The following is a 22155-nucleotide window of genomic DNA, read 5'->3' on the forward strand; positions in this document are numbered from 1 at the left end:
ACACAATTAATTTGCATCTCAGAAGCTGCTCTTGTTTAAAAGACAAAGCCTGAAGGGGACAATTTTGCACAAATTGCACACAGTTTGCATCTGTTTGACTTTGTCAAATCACCGAAACTACATAATGTAATATTGATGTGTAACAGGGGATAAAGTAAAGTTACAAATATTCTGATGATATCCTGAAAACAATATTAAGCAAACTTTTGTATCTAGCTTAACTTCTGTTTGGGTTGCTGAATGGTTCTGTATACATGCCTTTGTCTAAAAAAAAAGGCGACATCAGATCTCTGTCAAAGTCAGACCTCAGACTGTTTTGATCCATTTAAGTACAATGAACACCAGAACACTACACTGCACACGTTTCAACCCTGGACTAATGTCACAAATCATAACATTACCACTGAAACAATAAGTACCTCATACACGGTGCTACACAACTGGTACCTGAACAGAGAGTCTGTTGTTGGTGTTGAGCACTTTGGCCTGTGCTTCAGAAAACACCTTCTCAAGCCTCTGCTCCATCATTTGAGAGAACCGACAGGACCGAGGATCATCGCCTGCTCCCACAAACTGCAGCACTGGAACATAAAAACAAAATGAGCTCCCAAAACACTGGCAAAACGATTAATGGCATTTTTTTAAGAATTCGTCAGGATGCTACAACACTGTGTTTTGCAATCTCTGGCAGTGTCATTTTTTTGGGAACACTGACAATATGATATATATTATTTCAGGTCTTATCTACCTAAATTCTGAATAGACATGCAATATTGTCATTTCCTCGTCTGATGTGGTATCACAAGATTTATTTTATTTTATTAGTCCTCAAACCTAGTTTCCCCTGAAATTGCTTGAATAAACAACAGTAAGTCTCAAGTTGATCTCTGACTTATTTTTGTCTTTAATCCTGACTGAACACTAGCTGACCTGTTTTCAGCTGGAAGCCTGTGGCTGGGCTGGATCTCCATAATGCAACTGGGAGGGGCAGGGCTGTTACCATGGGGAGGTACTGTCGCAGGTCTGAAATCAGCTTATCACGGCCATAGGAGTCCAAGCCTTCCAGCACTACAGAGGGAGGGTAAACCATGTCCCCTCCAGTCACGTGATAAGCCACTGTCATGTTGGGAGAACCAAATACTGTCTCCACCTGAGGGGGTAACATAGAAAAGAGAATTACTAGAATTATTGCCCAATAATTGCACAATGCTTATACCCAAATGGACAATGTTAAAGAGTAACTTCAGCATCACTAATAACTATGTTCAGGTGTGGTCAGAAGTGTGATAATTGTCCCAGTAACCACACCCATCAGTGATGTCACAGGTTTTGGAGTACACTTGTACATAAGGCAAGGTGAGAAGTTAAACCACTGGGGCTAAAAGTTAAGTTATTCTTTAATCAAATGTTCTACCACTTTCTACAGCTTAAATCACAACATTAATATATATTGAAATATATTTATCGAGATAAAGTAAAAAAAATTGAAAACTCACTTGAGAAACCATTTGAAGGTGAAATAATGAGAAAGGAAAGTAATCTAAACAGTGTTCCCATTCTAATCAACTAATGATCATTAGCAAAACATAGGAAATAAATACTCACAGAATAAAATCATAGATATACACGTCTTAAAACTACAGTATAATCCATAAAAAGGAACTTGATGCAAAAGTCATATAGGCTATACCCATTATTCCCATAAAGCTGTAATTTGCAGCATTGCAGCTTGATTGGCATCATTAGCTACCCATAATACAACCACAAATATTAAAGTGATAAACGACATAAAAACTCTCTGACGGTTGACACATTTCGTCTTGTGGTATCTATCATACTGCCAAAATGCGGAGTTTTTCTGTGAGTGTTGCGGGCAAAAATCCTTGATTATGCGGCACGTTTTCTTAAAAAATGCGATGGAATATGCAATGAATTATGCGATCGCATAATCACGTTTTTCTGGAGGGACTGAAATACTACCACAAGGTTCGAGAGTGATTTTCTACCTTTCAGATAGCCACTGGGTTTTATCCACTTTAATACAGTATGAAAATCACTTTTCCGACTTGCAGAAATTTGCCAAATACAGGTTATCCAAGACAGTAAACAGAAACTAACCTTCTTTACTCTACTTCCATTGTCAAAGCCACTATTTTGTGGTCAAAACATAGACTGTTAAAGGTGCTCTAAGTGATGTGACACGTTTTTTAGGCTACAACATTTTTTCTCACATACAGCAAACATCTCCTCACTATGCGCTAGCTGCCTGTCCCCTGAACACACTGTAAAAAAAACACGGTCTCTGTAGACAGCCCAGACTCCACAAACGGAAACAAAAACAAACTGCGCCATCAGTGGAGACAGTTTTCAACACTTTTCAAACAGTCCTTCCAGTTGCAGAGTTCACTGGTGCTAGGCTATTGCAAGTCAACTGTATCTGCTAGCCTGCCATTAAAAGCAGTCTTACACACTCCACAGTACACCCGAGGCAAATAAATTCTAACGCCAGACTATCGATGTAAATGTCTGTTGATAGAATAATGTTAGAAATAAAATTACCCTTGCATCTCAATGATCGCATTACATTTTGAGGGACTAGTTTCTCAGCAGCGGCGGAATTTTACTTATCTCCGGTTAGTAGTACTGCGCCAAAAAGTAAACAGAGAAGCGCACTCCAGTCGGGAAAGCATTGGATTGGAAAATAAGGACTAGGCAACATGGTGATTCACATTGGAAATTGCTATCCCGTGTGCTTTCATGTACTGGTAACGTTATGTGAGTTATAGCCTGGCAGAGTGGAATTAGTTGGAGCTCACAGCGGCAGGTAAATAAACTTGCGTGATTGTCATGTAAACCGGCTTTCTCAGTATCCTAGGTAATATCGCTCCGCCGCTGCTGTAGCCTACGCTACCAACTACAGGGAACAAAGTATAACTATTACAATGCGATGCAAGGGTAGTTTTAATTCTAACATTATTCTATCAACAGACATTTACATCGATAGTCTGGTGTTATAATTTATTTGCCTCGGGTGTACTGTGGAGTGTGTAAGACTGCTTTTAATGACCTAGCCTAGCACCAGCGAACTCTGCAACTGGAAGGACTGGATGAAAAGTGTTAAACTGTCTCCACTGATAAATAACACACTGGCTAACTTGGAAATGAGGTCCTATGTCCAAAATTCTGAACCACACCTTTAAACAGAACAGTCATTGTAATGTTACAGTATTAAGGCCTTTTCTACTGTGATAAGTCAAAATGGCTGCTGTGAAAAAGACCTATCTGAAGCAAGTTTCCCATGCTGATGAAATAAAAGAAAAGAAACCATCCACTGCATAGAAGCTTGTAAATCAATCCAAAATCATACGCATTCTTTGAAAGAATGGTGGACCATGGTGTAAAATATTTGTAGTTAGTCGGCAAAAACCTATTGGTGATGTGGTTCTTTAGGCAGGATCAGAGGGTAGTGTCACTCAGTCATATTAGCTGAATGACAGGATATTGAACTGTATTGGATTGACGGAGCACTTCAAATGTGTATTCCAACTACTTGCTAATGAAAGCAACAGAAGAGAGAGAGGGAGAGATTATGGAATACAGATATGTGCGGAGAGAACCAGGAGGGACTGAAGTGGAGAGAGAGAAGAGACATGGGAGAGACTGTTAAATAGGTAGTTTGGGACAAAAACGCTTATGTTCCTTTACCTCTAACCCAAGAGGCCAGGTATCACTGTGTTCTCATTCTCACAGAAACACTGTGTGCGTTTCCTAACTGCGTGCAACGTGTTTATCAGTAAGAGTTTGACTTTTTGATGAACTCTACATAAACCGGAAAGGGAATGATGATAGATGTAGCGAAACTAGGTGTGTGTGTGTGTGTGTGTGTCTGTGTGTGCGTGTGTGTGTAGGAGAGGTGAAACCATTCAGGTCTGTTATCTAAACCTCTCAAAGTCTGCGCTGACAAGGAGATCCATTGGCCAAAACGCTGAGAGCCTATCCTCTCTGTAGCTGAGACTCGCCACTCTGCCTCCTCACAATTCAGCCTTGTTACAAGCTCTGTGAAAAGAGCCCTTTATTATCACTTCATCCTCTCCGGCTTCACCCATGTGAAGGTGTTATTAAGCGAGTGCATTTCCAGCAAGCAAGATATCAGTAACACACCCACTAACTCTATCTCAAAGAGTGTGAAAGACTGCGAACAGAATAACCCAACAGATCTAGTCCATTTTCTTAAAGTTTCAAGTTAGTAGAGAGCACTAAGTACAAGACACAAAACTACTTTACTTTTATATATTCTTTAAAGGTGCAAATGGTTTTAGCCTTGTGGCTCAATTCATTTAGTCTATTTCTCATCATCTTTTTAGCATAAGTGCGACACATCGCTCTCCTCCCAACCATTTATAACCTATAATTAAACACAGAAGCAATTTCCCTTGCCAACAGCTTGCTTCCCATTGGATGAGAGAGCAGTGCTACTTAAAGGAACCCAAGCAATGTTCAAATGGGTGACAGAAGTGCACTGAAGCAAGACACCTTCAGAGACTACATAGAGAGAGAGAGGGTGAACATGTGAGAGCATTGACCTTCACATGGGCAGGACGCATACACAGTCCTCACTCTCAATTATTTGATACTTCCACTTTGAGAAACACAACACGCCAAGACATATCACCAGATTGCAGATATACAACACACACACACACACACACACACACACAGAAACACACACAGACACACAGATGAAGGCAGTCCAAACTACTGGAGACCAGGAGGAGAGAAACATGTTTTTGTAGGGAAGGAATCCCATTGCTGCTTCATCTATTTCCCCTGCCAACTGTTTTTTACAACCTAATTTAATTCTAGCCATTGATTTATTTTCCCATGTTCAGTGTATGCAGAAAACATTTTATCAACTACCTAAAATCGTTCCCATAGGAATTCTTTATCTCTCTGTTTTACACACAAGCACAAACTATAGAGTCAAACACACATTTCTACTTCTCACTGACTACATTTTAGCATAGCTTCTCATAGCCAAGAGGTGCTCCTGATACAAAGTCAAATTGAGCAGAGGTATTAGAGCCTTATTAAAGAGAAATAATGGTTTTGGCACAGTGAGAACCATGATTGGTTCCACAAAGAGCTAATCCACAGACACGAAGATCATTGTGTGCACACTGGATCTGTTTGTCTCATTATTGCAGGGGAAATGCTAAGGTTGGTTTTCCTCCTGAGTTTTTGTTACACCATAATCTGGTGTGTCCACTACTGTGGTAAGACTGCCTTTTGATGAAGTTTTATATTATCTCTGGTTGTTATTAAATATGAGGGAATTGGAGCAACAGTTCTCATCTATAGCACTGCTACAGCCCAAATATACTTCTTGTATTAGTGTTGGTACAGTTACTCAAATATGTGACATCACCCACTGCCTTCAGGGACACATTCACTCAACCTAATTTCTATATTAATCCTCATCTCTTCTCACATAGCCTACATGAGGGTCCTTGGCATAAGTGTCTAATTCACTCCACGCTAATAAACCTCCATATTTTTGGTGAGGGCTCAATTAGGAACCGTTCACTGTTCACTAGTGCTTGATTATTCAGCCATAATCGAGCAACAGTTTGGGCCTATAAAAAAGTAGCTGTCAATTAACAACTCAAATTTACACTTATTTAAACTGCGTCAAAGGAATAAAATGAATGATTAACAACAAATGTCTGACCTGTGCTTGGGCAAAGGTATCATTCAGAGCTTTTCGGAGGCCCTGACTTAGCCCCCTTCGCAGGTTCTGCCTCTGAATGCTGTCCAGCCTGTTTCTTCTCACATAGATGGAAACAACTAAGAGAGATATTGAGACAGAGAGACAAAAAGAAGGAGAAACAAATACATACACAGGACAAAACATGTTAGAGAAATAATACAATTTTACAACTTTATTATTTCTCTAAGACTGTGGCAAAAGCATTGTTTACCTGTCTTCACCCACAATCTCTCTGTGATGTTGCACTGCTGTGTTGGAGCCTCTGTGGTGGTGGTAAAAGGGGAAGTTAAGATTGTGGTGCCCCCCCTGGGAGGGCTCGTTCTGGGGACAGGTGGTGTGAACGTTCTCCTGGTCTGGGTCCTGGCGGTTGTGGTGGTCGTCGTTCTCCTGGTCACTGGTGCAGGCTGTGGTGTGGTAGTGGTGGCAAACTGTGTGGTTCCGGTGGTGACTCTTGGGGAAGACATGTTAGTGGTGGGGTGTTTACTTATGGTAGTTGACGCTACAGTTGTGGTGGTAAGGTGGACAGAGTCTGTTGGGATGTCCTGTTGAGGGGGCAGAGGTGATCCCTGAGATGTCCTCTCGGTGGGCACAGCAGAAAGGGTAATTCTGTCTGATTGAGAGGGGGCTAGACTGGCTGCTTTTTCTTTGGGGATAGCAAGCGCAACTGCTCTGGATGTTCCAGCGGTTAAATCATCCGTCCCCACCTCTGTAAGGACAAAAAACATCTCAGTCACTTCCTCTGAGGGATCGAGATCTATTGATAAAGTCAGACTTGGTGTAGGGATGGAAATGTGGCTTTAACAGACACAGAGGAAGATGCAGTGCCTGGGATCATGGTTGGTTTGATTGACAATATCTTACCCACTGAATATAACGTTGATGATGACATTAACGTCGATGACACTTTATAAGACACTGAGGTGGGGGGTTTCATATGTAATGAGGACTGTGTGAATGATTGTGGTGAAGTCTCTGAAGATGTTAATGATGATGAATGGAATGAAGATGATGGCCCCAGCTCTGTAAGAAGGGTCAACCCCCTCAGTTTCACATCAGTTGTGCTATTGATATTATCAGTGTCAGAGAAATTGAGTGCAGGGTTGTTTGAAAGTGTGACAGCAGCATCAAATGCATATTGAAGAGAGTCAACATCTGGCAGAGGGGGGGCATGCTTACTCTTATACACCAATGCAAGAGGAGAAGCTTTTGAAGATGTTGCAGAGTCAGTAGTTGTGTGAGAGAGGGGCAGAAAACCATCTGAACCCCATGCAGTGTTTACAGTGCCTCCTTGCTGTACATTGACATCCACAGCAGATATGAGATTAGCTGGGGACACATTCAGTTTATGTTGTTTATATTCTAATGTGCCTTCAAAATGTGTAAAAGATGGATATTCTCCAACAGTTGGATAAAATGAAATTGGATCACTGGTGACTACACTTGGATCAGTTAAATTCAATATATGCACATTACCCTCTTGTCCATCCTCCAGCTCTGGATGTTCATACGATGGGCCATCTGCTTGTAAATGAGAATTTGCCCTATTTTCTAAATCAAAGGCAGTGCTTTGAAAAGACACACGCTTGGTGGCTTCCCACTTTATATATGGTGCCATTAGTTTTGTGCCAAAGCTGAAAATAGCACTAAATGGTTCAATGCTGTTTTGTCCATCACTAGAGGAAGTAGTTGCAGCAGAGGAAGCAGTGGAGGGAATGCTTCTTTGTCTTCCTAAATAAAAAAATGATCTATCACTTCTCACACTGGTGATTGGATCCTGAGAGCGAGAAGTAGAGTTTGTCCTCGGAGTCAGGATGATTTCAGACCAGGTGGAAGGAGAAGACTGCTCAAAACGGCCCGTGTGTGTCACACCATCTTTACGAGAAATACTTTTTAAAGGTTCTAATGCAGCATCAGAAGCTACTGGAGAAAAAGGAATTTCAGTGGGAGATCCTTTACCAGAACCTTCAGAGCCTTTATTAAACATGAAGAAATCTTTCGTAGTTATGAAAGATGGAAAATAAGTTGTGAACTGCCCTAATGGAACACCCTTCTTATAAAACACAGTGTCTCCGATTACAGTAGACTCTTCATTTCCATTCAATAAAGGAGAAACTGAACTCTTTGCAGGATTTCTGTGGAAGCTCTCGGTAGGCTTCATGTGACCATCCGAGGCTGGTGACGTTTTACTGTTCCCTGGGTTTGTTTCCACTTCGAAAGGTATATTGCGACCAGCTCTCTCAAATTTTATGATATGAGCAGAGATTTTAGCTGAGGACAATGTCTGGGTTGATTTATTGGGGAGTGGAATTACACCAGATGTTGTATAAAACTTGTGGTGAAATGTAATTAAAGATCTTGTTTTAAAAGGTCTTTGTGAGGGAGTATGGGGCGATGATGAGGTTTTGGGTTGGTCTGTCAAATTAGCCTCACTATTTGCAGACAGGCCAGTGTTGTTTGGGCTGTGGTTGAGAAACGAGGGCAATAATGATGTAGGCCGAGTGGTGTGTGAAAGACTTTTGTTTGTGGTTTTATAGGTCATATCCTTTGCTAAAGTAACTGGCACCGCTGAACCAGAAAGAGGCATTGTTCTACTGTTGGAGGAAAATATATTTTTTGCCGTTATCCATCCTATAGGTCCCTGACTGACGCCCTTGGGAGACCTTGTTTGTGTAACAAGTTCTTGAACGTTTATGTCGCCATTACTTGGCAACTTAAGCAAATCGGACTCTGATGTGGAGGAGGTTTTTCCCGTTCTGGTGATCGAACTGATGATGGAACCAGTGGCTGACTCCGGCCTCGGCCCTGTGAGTGAAAGTGAGTTGTTCGGGTGAGCTTGAGCGGAAATTAATGTGGGGTCTGCTCCGGCTATCTCTCCCTGGTTGTAATTTATATTGATGGTAGGGACTCTGGGGCTGCCATGACCCGCTGCCATCAGTAAATCACTGGTATTAGATGCATGCTCTGAGGACACCATGCCAGAGTGGATAGGTGTTAGCTCAGTGATTGCAGTTTCAGAGAGAGACATTTTACCTGCTGGAGTCTCATGGGGTCTGAAAGTGATTGCTGGTGATACAGTTGGATTTACAACATGTGAACTGAGAGGCGACATGGTTGTATCTCCAATGCTTTTGTGAACAAAAATCTGATTATCTACCTCTGTCTTTTTCGCATATGCTGTTTGATTTAACATCTGCTGTGTGACATGACTAGAAACTGAATAGCCTTTAGGATGGGCAGACAGCAGTGCTGATGTGGGATTTTGTAAAACTCCCCGCTGCCTTTGAACAGCTTGACTCTCTTGATTGGAGGGAAATAAGGGGCTAATTTCAAGATTATTGGCTGATACAGAGTTCATACCTGGGTTCTGGCTTTGGGTGGCTTCGTATAAAATCTTTAAAAGACTTTTTCCACGGTTAGGAGTAGAATATGATGTGTATGGGCTGGTTGCTGGTGTCTTGATCACTTTTGTGCTTGCACTCCCTAGGTATGCTCCACTCACTCCATAGATTTTATCTGCTGATGAGTACAATGAGTGTTTTGTCACTTCATTGCCCCTTTCAATGCTGATTTTACTTGGAAAGTAAGATCGTTTGGTTATTGTGCTTTGCAGTCCCTGTGTAACAGCTGGGAGGACAACAACTGAATAAGTAGTGGAGTGTGCGAATGTTAGACTGTTTGTCCAAGCCAGAGACCCTGCTGGTGATAATGTCTGAGGGGCCATGGTGGACACAATCCTTTGTCTTTGAGATGGAGCAGCTTTGTTTATCCACCCAGCAGAAGATGATAGAGAAAATAGAGATACTATGGATGATAACACAGAGGAAGTGGATGGAGGTGATGAAGACATTGACGAAGACAATGAAGAATATGATACTGTTGATGATGAGACATTCCTGTTTCCATCCATAAAGGACACATGTGATGGCCTAGAGACAGTTGATGCCATGGTAACAGCCTGAGGTGGTGTGGTGTGTTGGTGAGAAATGCTGGAAGTCAGACCTGAGCTGGCGAGGGGGATCTTATCTCCCAAAGAAGACGATGAGGAAGACATCTCTGAGCCCTGGCTGGAACTATGTGAAGGCCATTGGGTGGTGTGGGTCTCGTCCCCGGTGGTGGTTGGCGAGGTTCTACTTTCATCCAGGCTCACTGGATGTTTCACAGTTCCTGCCATGACAGTTAAGACAGAAGAAAAAGCAGGCTGCCCTGATAAAGCTCCCCCCTCTGACTCTGAGTCACCATCTGAATGGACGACTGAGAAAGGCACCTCCTCCGCCATTGGATGAGCATGAGCAGCCGTGACTGCAGGGTCGCTTGATAAAGACGAGGAGCCAGAGGCATCATAGGTGGATTTTTCTGTTAACAGAAAAGAAAGTGAAAAGACAGGTTAATATGGGTAAACATACCAACAATGGTCTACTTTTAAAGCTAAAGCAATTTTTTACTCCATTTCAAGTGAGTCCATTGAAATGTTTCTGCGTTGGTCAAAACTCTTATAAGGCACTGTATAGTCTGGCTCAACGAATGTATGTTGCTGGGATAAAGCATGACACGTTGGATGTCCCCCTACCCCCGTCCCTCTCGCTATCTCCGCTATCGGGGCTTAGCACAGCTAAGGGCGGTTGTGATTGGTTTGAAGAAATACAAACAAGCCAAGCATTTTTTTTCCCATTCCAGAATAGACAGGCGGTGTAGCCAGACCATACTCCAGCGCTGACACAGCACTGTGGAGATACTGTAGGTCTGGCAGTGCGAGACTAGGCACTGTAAGGATTGGCCAAGTGGGGGAAGGAGAACTCACAGAGGCTGGAGTAATCTTCACCCAGTGTATTTTTTATGTAAAGTTTAAATAACACCAACAATTCAGGCTGATTGATGAGGTTGTAAAAACAAAACTACATACAAAAATAGAAAAGAAAACATGAATAAACTTACAAAAACTTTTCAAAAGAACATAAGGAATTCCATAAGTCCACAAAAGAAAGGTTATGCCAATGGCTAATTGGGCTAGCAGCAATCTTCCAGCAGGACATTCTTCAACTCCAACAATAAACTTCCCTTGAGGAGCTTCTACCTCTTGCTTTTAAACAGGAAGCTCCTCCTACAGACAAACCAAAGTTTGGCCCTAATTAACAAAGAAGACAAAGTTTGTATAATTAGTTATGAGGAAAACTGAGTTTAGCCTCTATATGTATAAGGCAATAAAATAACATTTCTATGACAACAAAACAATTTTTAAATCACTATTGTAATTGGTCTAACCCAGAAATAACAATAACATCTACACTGTTTAGGGTACTTAAAAATACTATTACATCAAAAAATGAAATCCCTCCTTTGGATGCTATTTAAAATGGTACTCTCTAAAGCCCATTGGAAGCTCTCATTTCCTGTTTGGCAGTGTGGACCCATGACCAGCAGGTACTATGGATAGAAGATCATGCAACAAACATTTTGTCAATCAAAGTTACATACTGTATAACCAATACATTCATTTGATGGTTATTTCATTAAGAATGTCAATGATGACAGTAGAAATGACTTATGTTAGCAGGTTAGTATGCTATAACCACCAATGTGCTTACTATGCTAACATAACTTGGCTTGGCTTACACAACTAAGCAAGTAACCAGGACTACAGATATATTGTGCTGGCAGGATAAAATAAATAATATAACTGTAGAAACTAGAATGTATCTGGCTAGTGTGCAACCTACTTTTTAGGGCACGGGTAAGCACTGTGACAAGCACCCTTTTACTAATGGCTTTGTTAATGTTAGTTAAGATTTTATCAATTCCAACTTTTTGGTTGCTAGGTTGTGACTATAGCCCGACCACTACTGTACATTGAGGCCAATATCAATATTGTGACGACATATCAGCTGTTAGTTTTTTTTCTTTTCTTGTGTATGTGTGTGAGCTGAACATTTTAAAATTGAAAAATCAACTAGTCAGTGCTCTCTGGACACTGTGTAATGTAATGGTTCAGATGCTCTGTAGATCTTTTCCAGAAGGTAAGGGGTCAAATGCCCATAGAAGGGTCGTCCTAATAGCTATTCGAAAACAAAAAGCAGATGTCATTCTAGAGAAGGATAAACACAAGCCAAAGGTTTTTTTTCTACAACCTGGCAACCCAAAAGCTGTACTTATCTATAAATTATTAGTGAATGATTTATTAAAGCCATTATTTACAACTTATACATTTATTATAATGGCTGCTTTATTGGAAAGTGGTACCAAATTCCTGCGGACTATAAGCAAAAAAACTGTATAAAATGACACAGTGATGCTCTGTCCTATTAACTTGCAGCATGAAAAATCGTACTGCCTAAGCAGTGTGTATATTTATTCAGCCTGCATGTCAGAGCAGAATTACCTTCTCTAACAATGACGGATGAAGAAGAGCCATGTATGATACCGGATTCAAACAGTACACGTTTGCAGATGGCTGGAGTTGTAAGGATACATTCAGATGGGGGTAGATAAGCTGCCAAAGTTATGAACTTGACTTGCAAGTACAATCTTTTAATTGACCGTTGAGTGGTAATCAATTCCACCAATGTGTCAAGGTGGAAACAAATCCCAAACTACAAACACCAGGTTTTCGAGGTGTAAACACATCTGTCTAAGTCACAGACAGTACTGTGCACCAAGGGCAGACATTTATATGTATTCCCAGAGGAGAGAAAAAAAGACCATCTTCAAAGTGGAACAAATAGAATTATTCAAGAGATGGCAGCTGTGTGCTTAAATAACACACAATGGACTCTAACTGGATGCTACAGTGGTTTGTGCCTTTGCAGAAATTATGCCTCAATAAAAGGCAGAAGAGAGAAGAGATATGGAGGTTTACATTACAGTAACTAGCGTGAAGATGATGGAGGTGATTAATGCACCAAGACGGCAGACATGTAAAGCTTTGCAGTCCTGTCACATCTTCCACCCCCTCAGCATGTTTCTCCTGCTGAAGTGCATCCAGCTAGCACTCACATACAAGCGCAAAACTATAAAATATACTTACATATTAGTCATTTTTACTCATACTGTTGTCCAAGTTCACTTAAATGAAAATACCCAGAACATAAACTGTCATCTTCTGAGAATTGTCCAGCACATACTGTGGAAATTACCAAGGCCCTTGTGTCCATGTTTTCTGAATTACACACATGATGATTGGCCTAAGGCAGTGTGTACTCACACAGTTAGCACTGTAAAGTTATCTGAAAACATCTGTTACTGTGTTTAGATATTTCCAAACCATAAAATGTAAACTCTAATAGGATCTAATACGTCAGTAAAATGCCAGGTCAGTCACTCTGAATGTATTCTTAAATGTCACCAATATCCCAGAGAAGTGGCATAATGCTTTTTTGTTTTTGTTTTCACAGGAATAAATGTCTGAATTTCATTAATTGCAACCATTCATTTCTTAAATACAGCCCTTTCATGCTGTACTCGTGATCCCACTAAATTTCTTTTCTTCAATAAATCATTAATGTGCTCAAATGTGATTAGTGAAATTGTTATACTGCAAATTCTAATCCATTCTTATAAAACAGGGATATAGACCAAAGAGTTGGAAGATGGGAAATGTATTTCTGTATTCACAAAAGAGCTAGATAACAAAAGGATGTGTGTCCTCATTCAAGGCCACTAAAAAGTCAAACCACCTGGTCATCAAACTGAAAGAGAACCGCCTGGCCCCCCTCCCTCCCCTGTCTCAGTGTGCCCAGTAGCAACATAAATTTGGGTGAGCGGGACGGAGGCCAGTCCGAGCGGAGGTGTGGGGTCCACCTGTGGTTTGCCACCTGCTCTGACAGAGCTGAACATATGGGAGGGTTTTAACAATGAACGAGAGTGGGGAAGTGTGCAGATACAAAAAGATAGCGATAGAGGCACACAGCGAGGAGAAAGGGTGGGCTGTGGAGAAAGAAGGTCCCGTCAACACCAGAGGATAAGTGCAGCAATTGGGTAAAAGAGTGGTACAACAAAGAGAAAATGATTGGATTTGCAGCGAAGTGTCTGCAGTCAAGTCTGCAGGTCCTTTAAAAAGTAATTTATCTTCATGATTCCTCATTCCATTGAGCTTCAGCCTCGAAAGAAAAGTAACAGATGATGTCACGGAAAAGTACAGGGTTGACTTTTAGGAAAATAAATAGTCGATAGTTGAAAATTACTTTATTAAAAAATAATCAACAACAATTTTGATTATCCATAAATTGCTATGGGAAACATGTCAAACATAGGCTGGTTCAGACTCTTTAATACAACATCATAATGTAGCACTGCTAGCTGTTTCTGCAATATGAGCCATCACTGGACAATATTCTGCACTACGCTTGATTATTTATTTACTACTCTGTGTCACCTCCAACTGTGCAATATTTCATTTCTATTCATCCGCACCTTACTCATCTGTATATCTTTGCTTATATACTGTCTGTTTATAGAAGGGTGTTTATTGTGTAAATATGTTTGATTTATTACTATTATTATTATAACTAATTCTATTTTTTCTATTTCTTATACTTAATGTATATTTTTTGCCTATGTCTACTTAATGTGCATTTGTGTTATTCTGATGTGTGTAAATTTTTTCTTTGAGCTGCTGTAGCATAGGAATTTCCCCAGTGTGGGATTAATAAAGTCTATCTCATCTTATCTTATCTTCTTCTTTTCAAATGTCAGAATGCGCTTTCTTAAAGTATATGTATTGTAAATTAAAACCTTTGGGGTTTGGCCTGTGAACAAAATAAGCAATTTTAATATGTCACTATGGGTTATGGGAAATAAAACTTTTAAAAAAGATTAATGGATCATGAAAATAATTATTAGTTACTGCTGTAAGAGCCATAAAAGCTTAACAAACCAATATTTGTTTAGCTTTAAACCCCACAGACTTGCTGGTGGGTCTCGCTTTATTACAAACTTGTGCTTTACAGCCAAACATTGATTGTTTAAAGCCACAAATTTTTTTTTTGCAATTTTAGTCTCGATGTTTCCCAAGATGCCAAATATGTCAGACTGAATTTTGGGAAGTGTGTATAAAATCATGCACAAGACATCTAGAATATTTGCATTGGACGGTTACAGCCATAAAAAACAGGCAGTGTGGAATAATATATATATATATTGTTTTTAAGATTATTTTATTTGGGGCTTTTCCCTTTATTATAGAATGAGAGTGGATAGACAGGAAAGGGGGAAAGAGATGGGGGATGACACGCAGCAAAGGGCAGCAGGGTGGATTTGAACCCGCACCACTGTAGGACTCAGCCAACATGGGGCAAACACTCTTACTGAGTGAGCTAGAGGTCTCCCCATGGAATAAGATTTTTTTTTCAACTTTAAAGCCTCTATAAAAAATAAAAGGGGGAAAAAATGATTGTTTATGAGGTTAAATAATGCGATGATAATCTCCTGTAAGAAATTAATACTCCAAGCATCTATGATCAATACAATGTTTGGTTTTGGAATAGCCTACTTCTTTAGTCAAGAGACAGCTACATGATCCTGACTTGTCTCTAAAACCCTCTGCAGTGCTACCAGGACACAGACATGACACTGCTGGGCTCCCGCTGCTCCACTCTTAGTATACACTGCTTCTCCTTTTGCTTTGAGCTGTTTTTGTTCTCTTGTGTGAGGAAAATGGTAAACAACAGAGCATAATTCAATAGTGAGGTGGATGGAACCCTGGGAGCAGAGAAACAAATTTGAGAAGCTGTGTCAACTGCTTCTGAGGAAGTGCCTCAGAAAGCCCTCCTATGTTTTGGCTGTTTATCAGTCCCTCCAGAAAAACGCGATTCTGCGATCGCATAATTCAATGCATAATCAGCCAATGTCCGCATATTTATGCGGGGGCCACATTTTTTCAAATACGCCGCACTTTTGCCGATTTCCACGCAAAATATGCGGGGCTTGCATGATTTCATAATCCCCGCATTTTTGTTGCAAAAAAGTCACATAATATATCTTAGCAGAAAGTTGAAAAATGTTGCGTTTACTTCACACAAGAGCAGCCATTTTCCCCTGTTGCCACGGGAACGTTATGAAGTGATGTAATTATGCAATGTGAACATCATCGAAAAGCAGGGTGTTGGGGAATCACTTTTTTTGTCTTTTTCATCAAACTTTTCATCAAAAGTTCCCGCAATTTTTGCAAGTTCCCGCAATTTCCTCGCATAAAATAGCATAAATATCCCGCATATTCCATCGCATAATCAAGGCTTTTTGCCCGCGAGAATCAAAAAAAAAGAAAAAAATTTCTGGAAGGACTGGTTTATGGAAGGCAGCAGCATTTATGACTGCTTTGACTTGTTGATGTTCTATCAAAATTAGAATTAAGAGCTTCGGTAGTAAGGTGGTGGGAAGTCTGGAAGGAGAGAATTTTGACACTATCTGAACATATGCATTGCACATACTGTACATGTGTTTTTTGTCCGTGTATGGAGGCATCACGTCTGTGCAGGGCTGGAGAAGGATGCTGGCAGTGATGCCAAGCACTGCTGAGGTGACAGTATGGATGGGAGGGAGGATGTCACACACACACCCAGCACCATGCTTTTTATTTTTTCAGAGGGTGCAAACAGCACAGCAGGATGAGACACGCATCAGCTGTCTGGAACACAGCCCAGCGGACACTTAACCCTGCACCCACGCAGAGAAGTGTACATGGAATTAAAAAAGATGTTTTTGGTAGGACTGATCTCAATAAGTGGCGTATGTATGACACGCCAATTCGTATGCCATTTTGGCGTGTTATCAAGACGCATAATCGCTTTTTAGCGTGTTTATCAACGCCTTTTGGCCTCCATTGACTTACATTACCTTGTGATTGCGTGTCAATTTACGCCATAGCAAGTAGTATGAAAGGCCAAAAATCCGCATAGGAAGGTTGGTTGGGGTGGTGGATGGGTCAAACAACACAGGACTTTCACCCAGGAGACCGATCGCTTTCTTCTTTTCGAAAACCCAACCCCGTTATTGTTTTCCTAAACCCAACCGTCCGAAAAGCGATTATGTCTGCATCTTGATAACACGCCAAAATGGCATACGAATTGGCATAAAAACGCCAGTTATTGAGATCAGTCTGCAACCCGTCTGCTGTATACGGCGTAGACATACACGCGGATAGCTCAAAATGCATGCAGATAACACGCCACTTGGCTTTAGAAAGTGGCATGTATGTTTACGCGAAGTTATGATGTCACGTTGTTTTCGTCCAGCCTGACTATTTGTCTGTGGCAAAGAAGGCCGTATAATTAGTTTGTGGAATAACTGCAGGCTGTAATTTTTGAAAGAAGAAACAACTAAATGTTCTTACTACAAATGATTTATATATATATATATATATATATATATATATATATATATATATATATATGCAAAACAACACAACGTTGCACAATTCAACATACATGGGTTTCGATGCTACAGCCTACTTGGTCTGGTATGACCAGTAGCTTATGGTGGGTAATGTTAGCTAATATTAGCAAACTTTTGATGGATATTGTTGTGTCTCCTGACTATGACTTTGCTATACTTATACGCGACATTACAGCATTTACTATTATTTTGTAATTGTCACTTGTTTGCACAGAGGACGCTGTTCAGCAAATACACTCGCTTTTAGGTATTTCTTAACATTGCAATATAGGGCATTCATTGTCAATGATTGAACTTACATGAACGGGACATTTCAGGTACATGTACCAAATACAGATGGGTGTCTTTCACTGTGTATTAGCAGATTTCTTCACATATTTTATCACCTAAAAAATCACAATAGCAACACATTTTGCAGACTGTGCAGCCTTGGTAGAGGAATGCACTGAGTGCTTTCCAGTTAATAAATCTGGGTGTTGTGCACTATCATCCAAAGTGCACATCTAACAACTACCACATGAAAGCTTGTATTTGTTTTAAACATCTCAATCAATCATTTAAAAAAAACAGCAACCCTCAGACACCAGTACTCGCTCCCTTTGCATTGATAAAACGATAGGAAACAATTACTTAAAGGAATAAACAACTCTGGACAATCCACTGACTCAGGGGAAGCAAAGCTCTCCTCTCTCTCTCTCTCTCTCTCTCTCTCTCTCTCTCTCTCTCTCTCTCTCTCTCTTTCCAGATGAAAGTCAGCCTATCCACTGACACTAAGGCTCTTTGTCTTTTCAAGTCCGACATGTCGACACACTGACTTCTGTCCTGACACAGCTCCGGACGATGTAGTCATGGCTTATGTTGTTGCACTCAGTCCACTCCTATTACTGCTCAACAAGGCTGCTCTCCACTGTCCTTGTCATTGTGTTTGAGCTAGCCTCATTTAAGATTGGGGGATATGATGATGTGTGCTGTGAGGTGATAGTGATTTGTAAAAGAAAAGTACTTCAACAAGCAACAAGCAAGTCATATTCACGTGAAGTACTACCGGTCTGGTAACTAAACTATCACTGTTACTGTACATTGCAGTTTCTAAATAACCCAACACTAGACATTACATTAATTATCTCGTGTATACATAGTGACACATTAGGATAATGTTCCCATCGAGCGTCTCTGTGTTTTCCACTGCAGGCCATGGCTCAGTTAAACATACCAGAGAGCTATTATTCAGGGCTTTTAGCAAGCTTTTTGGAAGGTGACAGGGGACACATTCCCTCCGCTCTCACATGAGTGATCGTATATCTGTTGGCTCAAACCCTTTTGGCGAAAATGGCCAAAAAGCAGCCAAATTTAATTGATTTTTGGGCCTCATTATGTAAATTCAGAAATGAAGGTGCAGTAACAATTCAGTGAATAAATTATATGGACATAGTTCTGCTGAACAAAACAAACTATTCAAGAATAAACATATTTTGATATGATGTGAAAACACTTTTAAAATCTTGCTGTATTATGTGAATGATGGGTACAAAAGGGTTCCTAAACCAAAATGTGCTGCTGACCAATAGCTCTTGGCCTGTCTACATAAGAAAACAACTTATAAACATGTATGGGTATTGTATTTTTAAGGATATCAAATAAACACTAAAAGGATTCAGAATATTTCAGTTTGTATCTTTTGTCTGACAGCAAGGCTCTTAAATTAAACCATTACATCAACAACTAGTAGTAAGGAGTCTATGAATATAAATTATGTAAAACATGAATGACCTTCAGGACCAGTCAAATGCATTGATTTTGTTCATCTGAGAGGAACAAGGGGGCACTCATCCTCTACACTTGATACTAACAAGTCAGACCAATGAAAGCCCTCAAGATTCTGACAAATTATGCTGAAAGTTAAACTCTTTAGGCAGTTTCAAATAACAATTCTAGAACTGAAGAGACTAAATAAATTCAGCATGTATTTGCAGCTTTGATGAAAGATCTTCTGAAGAAGCTCAGACTTTTTAGGAGTGTAATGTCTGGGTGGCTTATTCAATATTCATTTTAGACAGACGGCACCATAGCATCATCAGCAGAGCAGTGAAATAAAATATGGTGCTGTTTTACACTTCCAGAGGATGAATTGCCAGTGGTTACTGTGCAGATGGCTGAGAAGTTCAATACACTTAACCATTTTCATTGCAATGCATTGGTGGTGCTGAAGAGTGCAATGGTCTGAAAGGATCTTATAACTTTACAGAAAACATTCAACACTGCACAAGATTCAAAAGCCAGACTGAGCTTTTTCAGGAATGTTGGAGAGCATGTCTAATATAAAAAGTTTACAGATCAGTTTATAATTATTAAGATAACATACACTTTATTGTTCCCAAGAGGAATTCCTGCTTGGGCAATAGTGCTACGATCAGCTGCAATCAACTTAAAATGATATGTGGCCAACAAGACAGTACAGGATTAAGAGATCAAAAAAGGTGATTCCAACTTTCAGATAAAGAGCATGTTTACATAAACCTGCATTATCAATTTCATTCGCAATAATCAACAATAACTAAATGCAAGCCTAGCCTTACTATGACTATCCCCAAACATCGTTTCTGAATGCAAAATACCTAAAGAGCATAAAATAAGATAAATATTTTCTCAAATATAAACTGGTAGTTAAAAGCTTGAGCTCTTTCAGTAATCACAAATACACACTTCACTGTCGATTGTTTGCTTTCAAGTGTATTTAAAGTGGAAAAGCAAGTGTCTAATAGCCTTTTATATATAGCAGATATTTTGTCATACCAAGAAAAGCACAGGTGGAAGTAATAACATTAACAATAGCTCCATTAAGTGTCCCGGCAGCCAGCATTAACAATAGCAGACTCTCCTAATTGGAATACACTTGTTATTTATGTTATTAATTACACCTGTGTTTTTCTGCAGAAAAAAAAAGAAGGTCTATATCTATATCAAGATAGAGCTACTCGGGTTATTTATTGGATTAGAAGTAGACCGGTTAAGTTGAGGGAAACTCATCATAAAATAACACTTTGAATTCACTGATGATTACAGATTAATAGTACATAGAAATGTAAGACTATTTTCAGGGTGAAATATTCCTTTGATGCATGGAGCAATCAGATGAGACCTTATATGGGGTAGACAGGGTGACTGGAAGTCAGAGAGCTCAGTTAGGGCTCTGCAGGCAATCCCATTCCCATTAAAACCACCAAAAAGTAAGTCATCTTTCACTTCAGCACCGTGCCCAGAGGCAACACTAGCCTGTGAACTGTCAAGATTGAAAGCAGTAAGACCATGTGCCACTGGTAGAGATAAAAGCAAAGGTAAATTCTGTCTTGCCATGGAAGCATCACACAAATGAAATATGACAATTACATTTGTGTTTCTTAACAAAAATGCTTTATTTAGGTTGTACAAATACAGTACAAGTGAAAAACAGAAGTGTTCTGATGTTGTTAGACAAGCCGTATTTCAGCATTAGGTTTGTGCATGTCACGTTTACATTGTGTGTTATCAAAGCTCCAAACCAGATTGGAAATCTGGAAATAAATCTTTAAAAATATCATACATCACTGCCTCTTCAAATAAGACCATCTTGTCCTGGTATAACCTTATACACAAACAGACGTAGAGAGAAGGGACTCTATCAAACTAAAGCTCAAGGCCGTCTCCTGGGGCCGTGCATATCAGAACAGGCAGGGGGCGAGTGGTGGAGTTTAGCTGCATGCTGGGGCTCTGATGTGCTCAGGGATTACAAAAGCCATTTGACATGGATGTGGGTGTGAAATGACAGGTAGGGGTCAAGAGAGGGCATCAGAAAGTGCCGCAGCAGCTGACGAGACTGCGCACTGGGTTAACATGAAGGTCTCATCCTGAGTTATGTATTTGCTCTGCTTAATTTTGAACGTATAAATAGATCAAAGGAAGAGGGCATTTTTTATCACATAAAGGTTGAATGACAGACAGCAGCAAAGGTTCCCGTTTGAGTTTTCGACCTCTTGTGGCACCATGGAGGTGTTTTTCTTTGAGTGGGTCCATGTTTTGTGTGTGATTTCGTGCATGCGAGGACAAGGACGCACGTGCACTCACTCACATGCATGTGATGTGATGCAGAGTCCTGCTAATGATTTTTTTTCACACTATTCCACTGATATACAGGCAGAGGTATTACTCCAACATATGCTGCAATGCACCAGCAAAGGCAAGGAAGAAGAAGACTGCATGGATGTAACCATTACAGGATTTAAAATACTTAACAATCAGCTTTGCGAATGTTTTATAAGAAAGGTACTGCATTCAACACATTTCTTAGATCTCAAGGATACACACTATGAATTTTGCGCTATGACTTTGCCACTTATTCATTCATTCACACACACATTCATACACTGATGGTGGTTGAGCTGCCATGAAAGGCCCTGCTGTTGTTTTGATACTGATCAAGCCCAACAGTAAGTTTATAAGATGCAGCTGTTTCAGTATTGGGTCAAGATGTATGATTATATGCTCAACCTAAATTAGAAAAGTATAGGAATAGAAAGTCAAGGGCCTCTTTTTTACAAATTGGAGCCAGATCAGTAGCCAGCTGAGAGAGATTCACTTTCATTATAGCTTATCATGTTTAGATCTACTCTGGGTCTTTAGGTAGACTTTGTAATAGTCAGCGTGGGAAATAATTGGAGAAATGGTGAAAAACAGGATAACCTACAGGCCAGGATGGGATTAGCAATAACAATAGCAGGGTTAAAAAGTTAAAATTAAGCAATCCTATTACTGTAAGACATCTCCAGATTTGAGTTCATGCAAGTCTCACATAATCCAGTAGGTATGACAAACTAATCGTCACTAAAGTAGAATAAAAGTAGTTTGTCCCTGCAGAGTGACCTCGCTGAAGGGTTGAGGCCGACAGCCTGCTATTCAAAAGACAATACTGTGCATCACAGGGAGGGTAGCTGAAGTAACGGCTTGGTCACCTGTGACAGTCTGAGCTAAAA

The 22155-nt window shown here is 40.2% G+C and overlaps 1 protein-coding gene across 2 annotated transcripts in view; it reads right to left on the bottom strand.

The window, feature by feature from the left end:
• kiaa1549lb (KIAA1549-like b) overlaps positions 1-22155 on the bottom strand; it is a 61761-nt gene that overhangs the window by 23877 nt on the left and 15729 nt on the right. For both annotated transcript variants that reach the window (XM_039794163.1, XM_039794164.1), the window contains exons 2-6: positions 9767-10120; positions 5979-6473; positions 5729-5844; positions 931-1150; positions 448-581 (exon numbers count right to left, since the gene is read on the bottom strand). In XM_039794163.1, the coding sequence (XP_039650097.1) occupies positions 448-581; positions 931-1150; positions 5729-5844; positions 5979-6473; positions 9767-10120 (1319 nt within the window). The remainder of the gene's footprint in view (positions 1-447; positions 582-930; positions 1151-5728; positions 5845-5978; positions 6474-9766; positions 10121-22155) is intronic.

Source organism: Perca fluviatilis, chromosome 3 (assembly GCF_010015445.1).
Source record: "Perca fluviatilis chromosome 3, GENO_Pfluv_1.0, whole genome shotgun sequence".
NCBI lineage: Eukaryota > Metazoa > Chordata > Actinopteri > Perciformes > Percidae > Perca > Perca fluviatilis.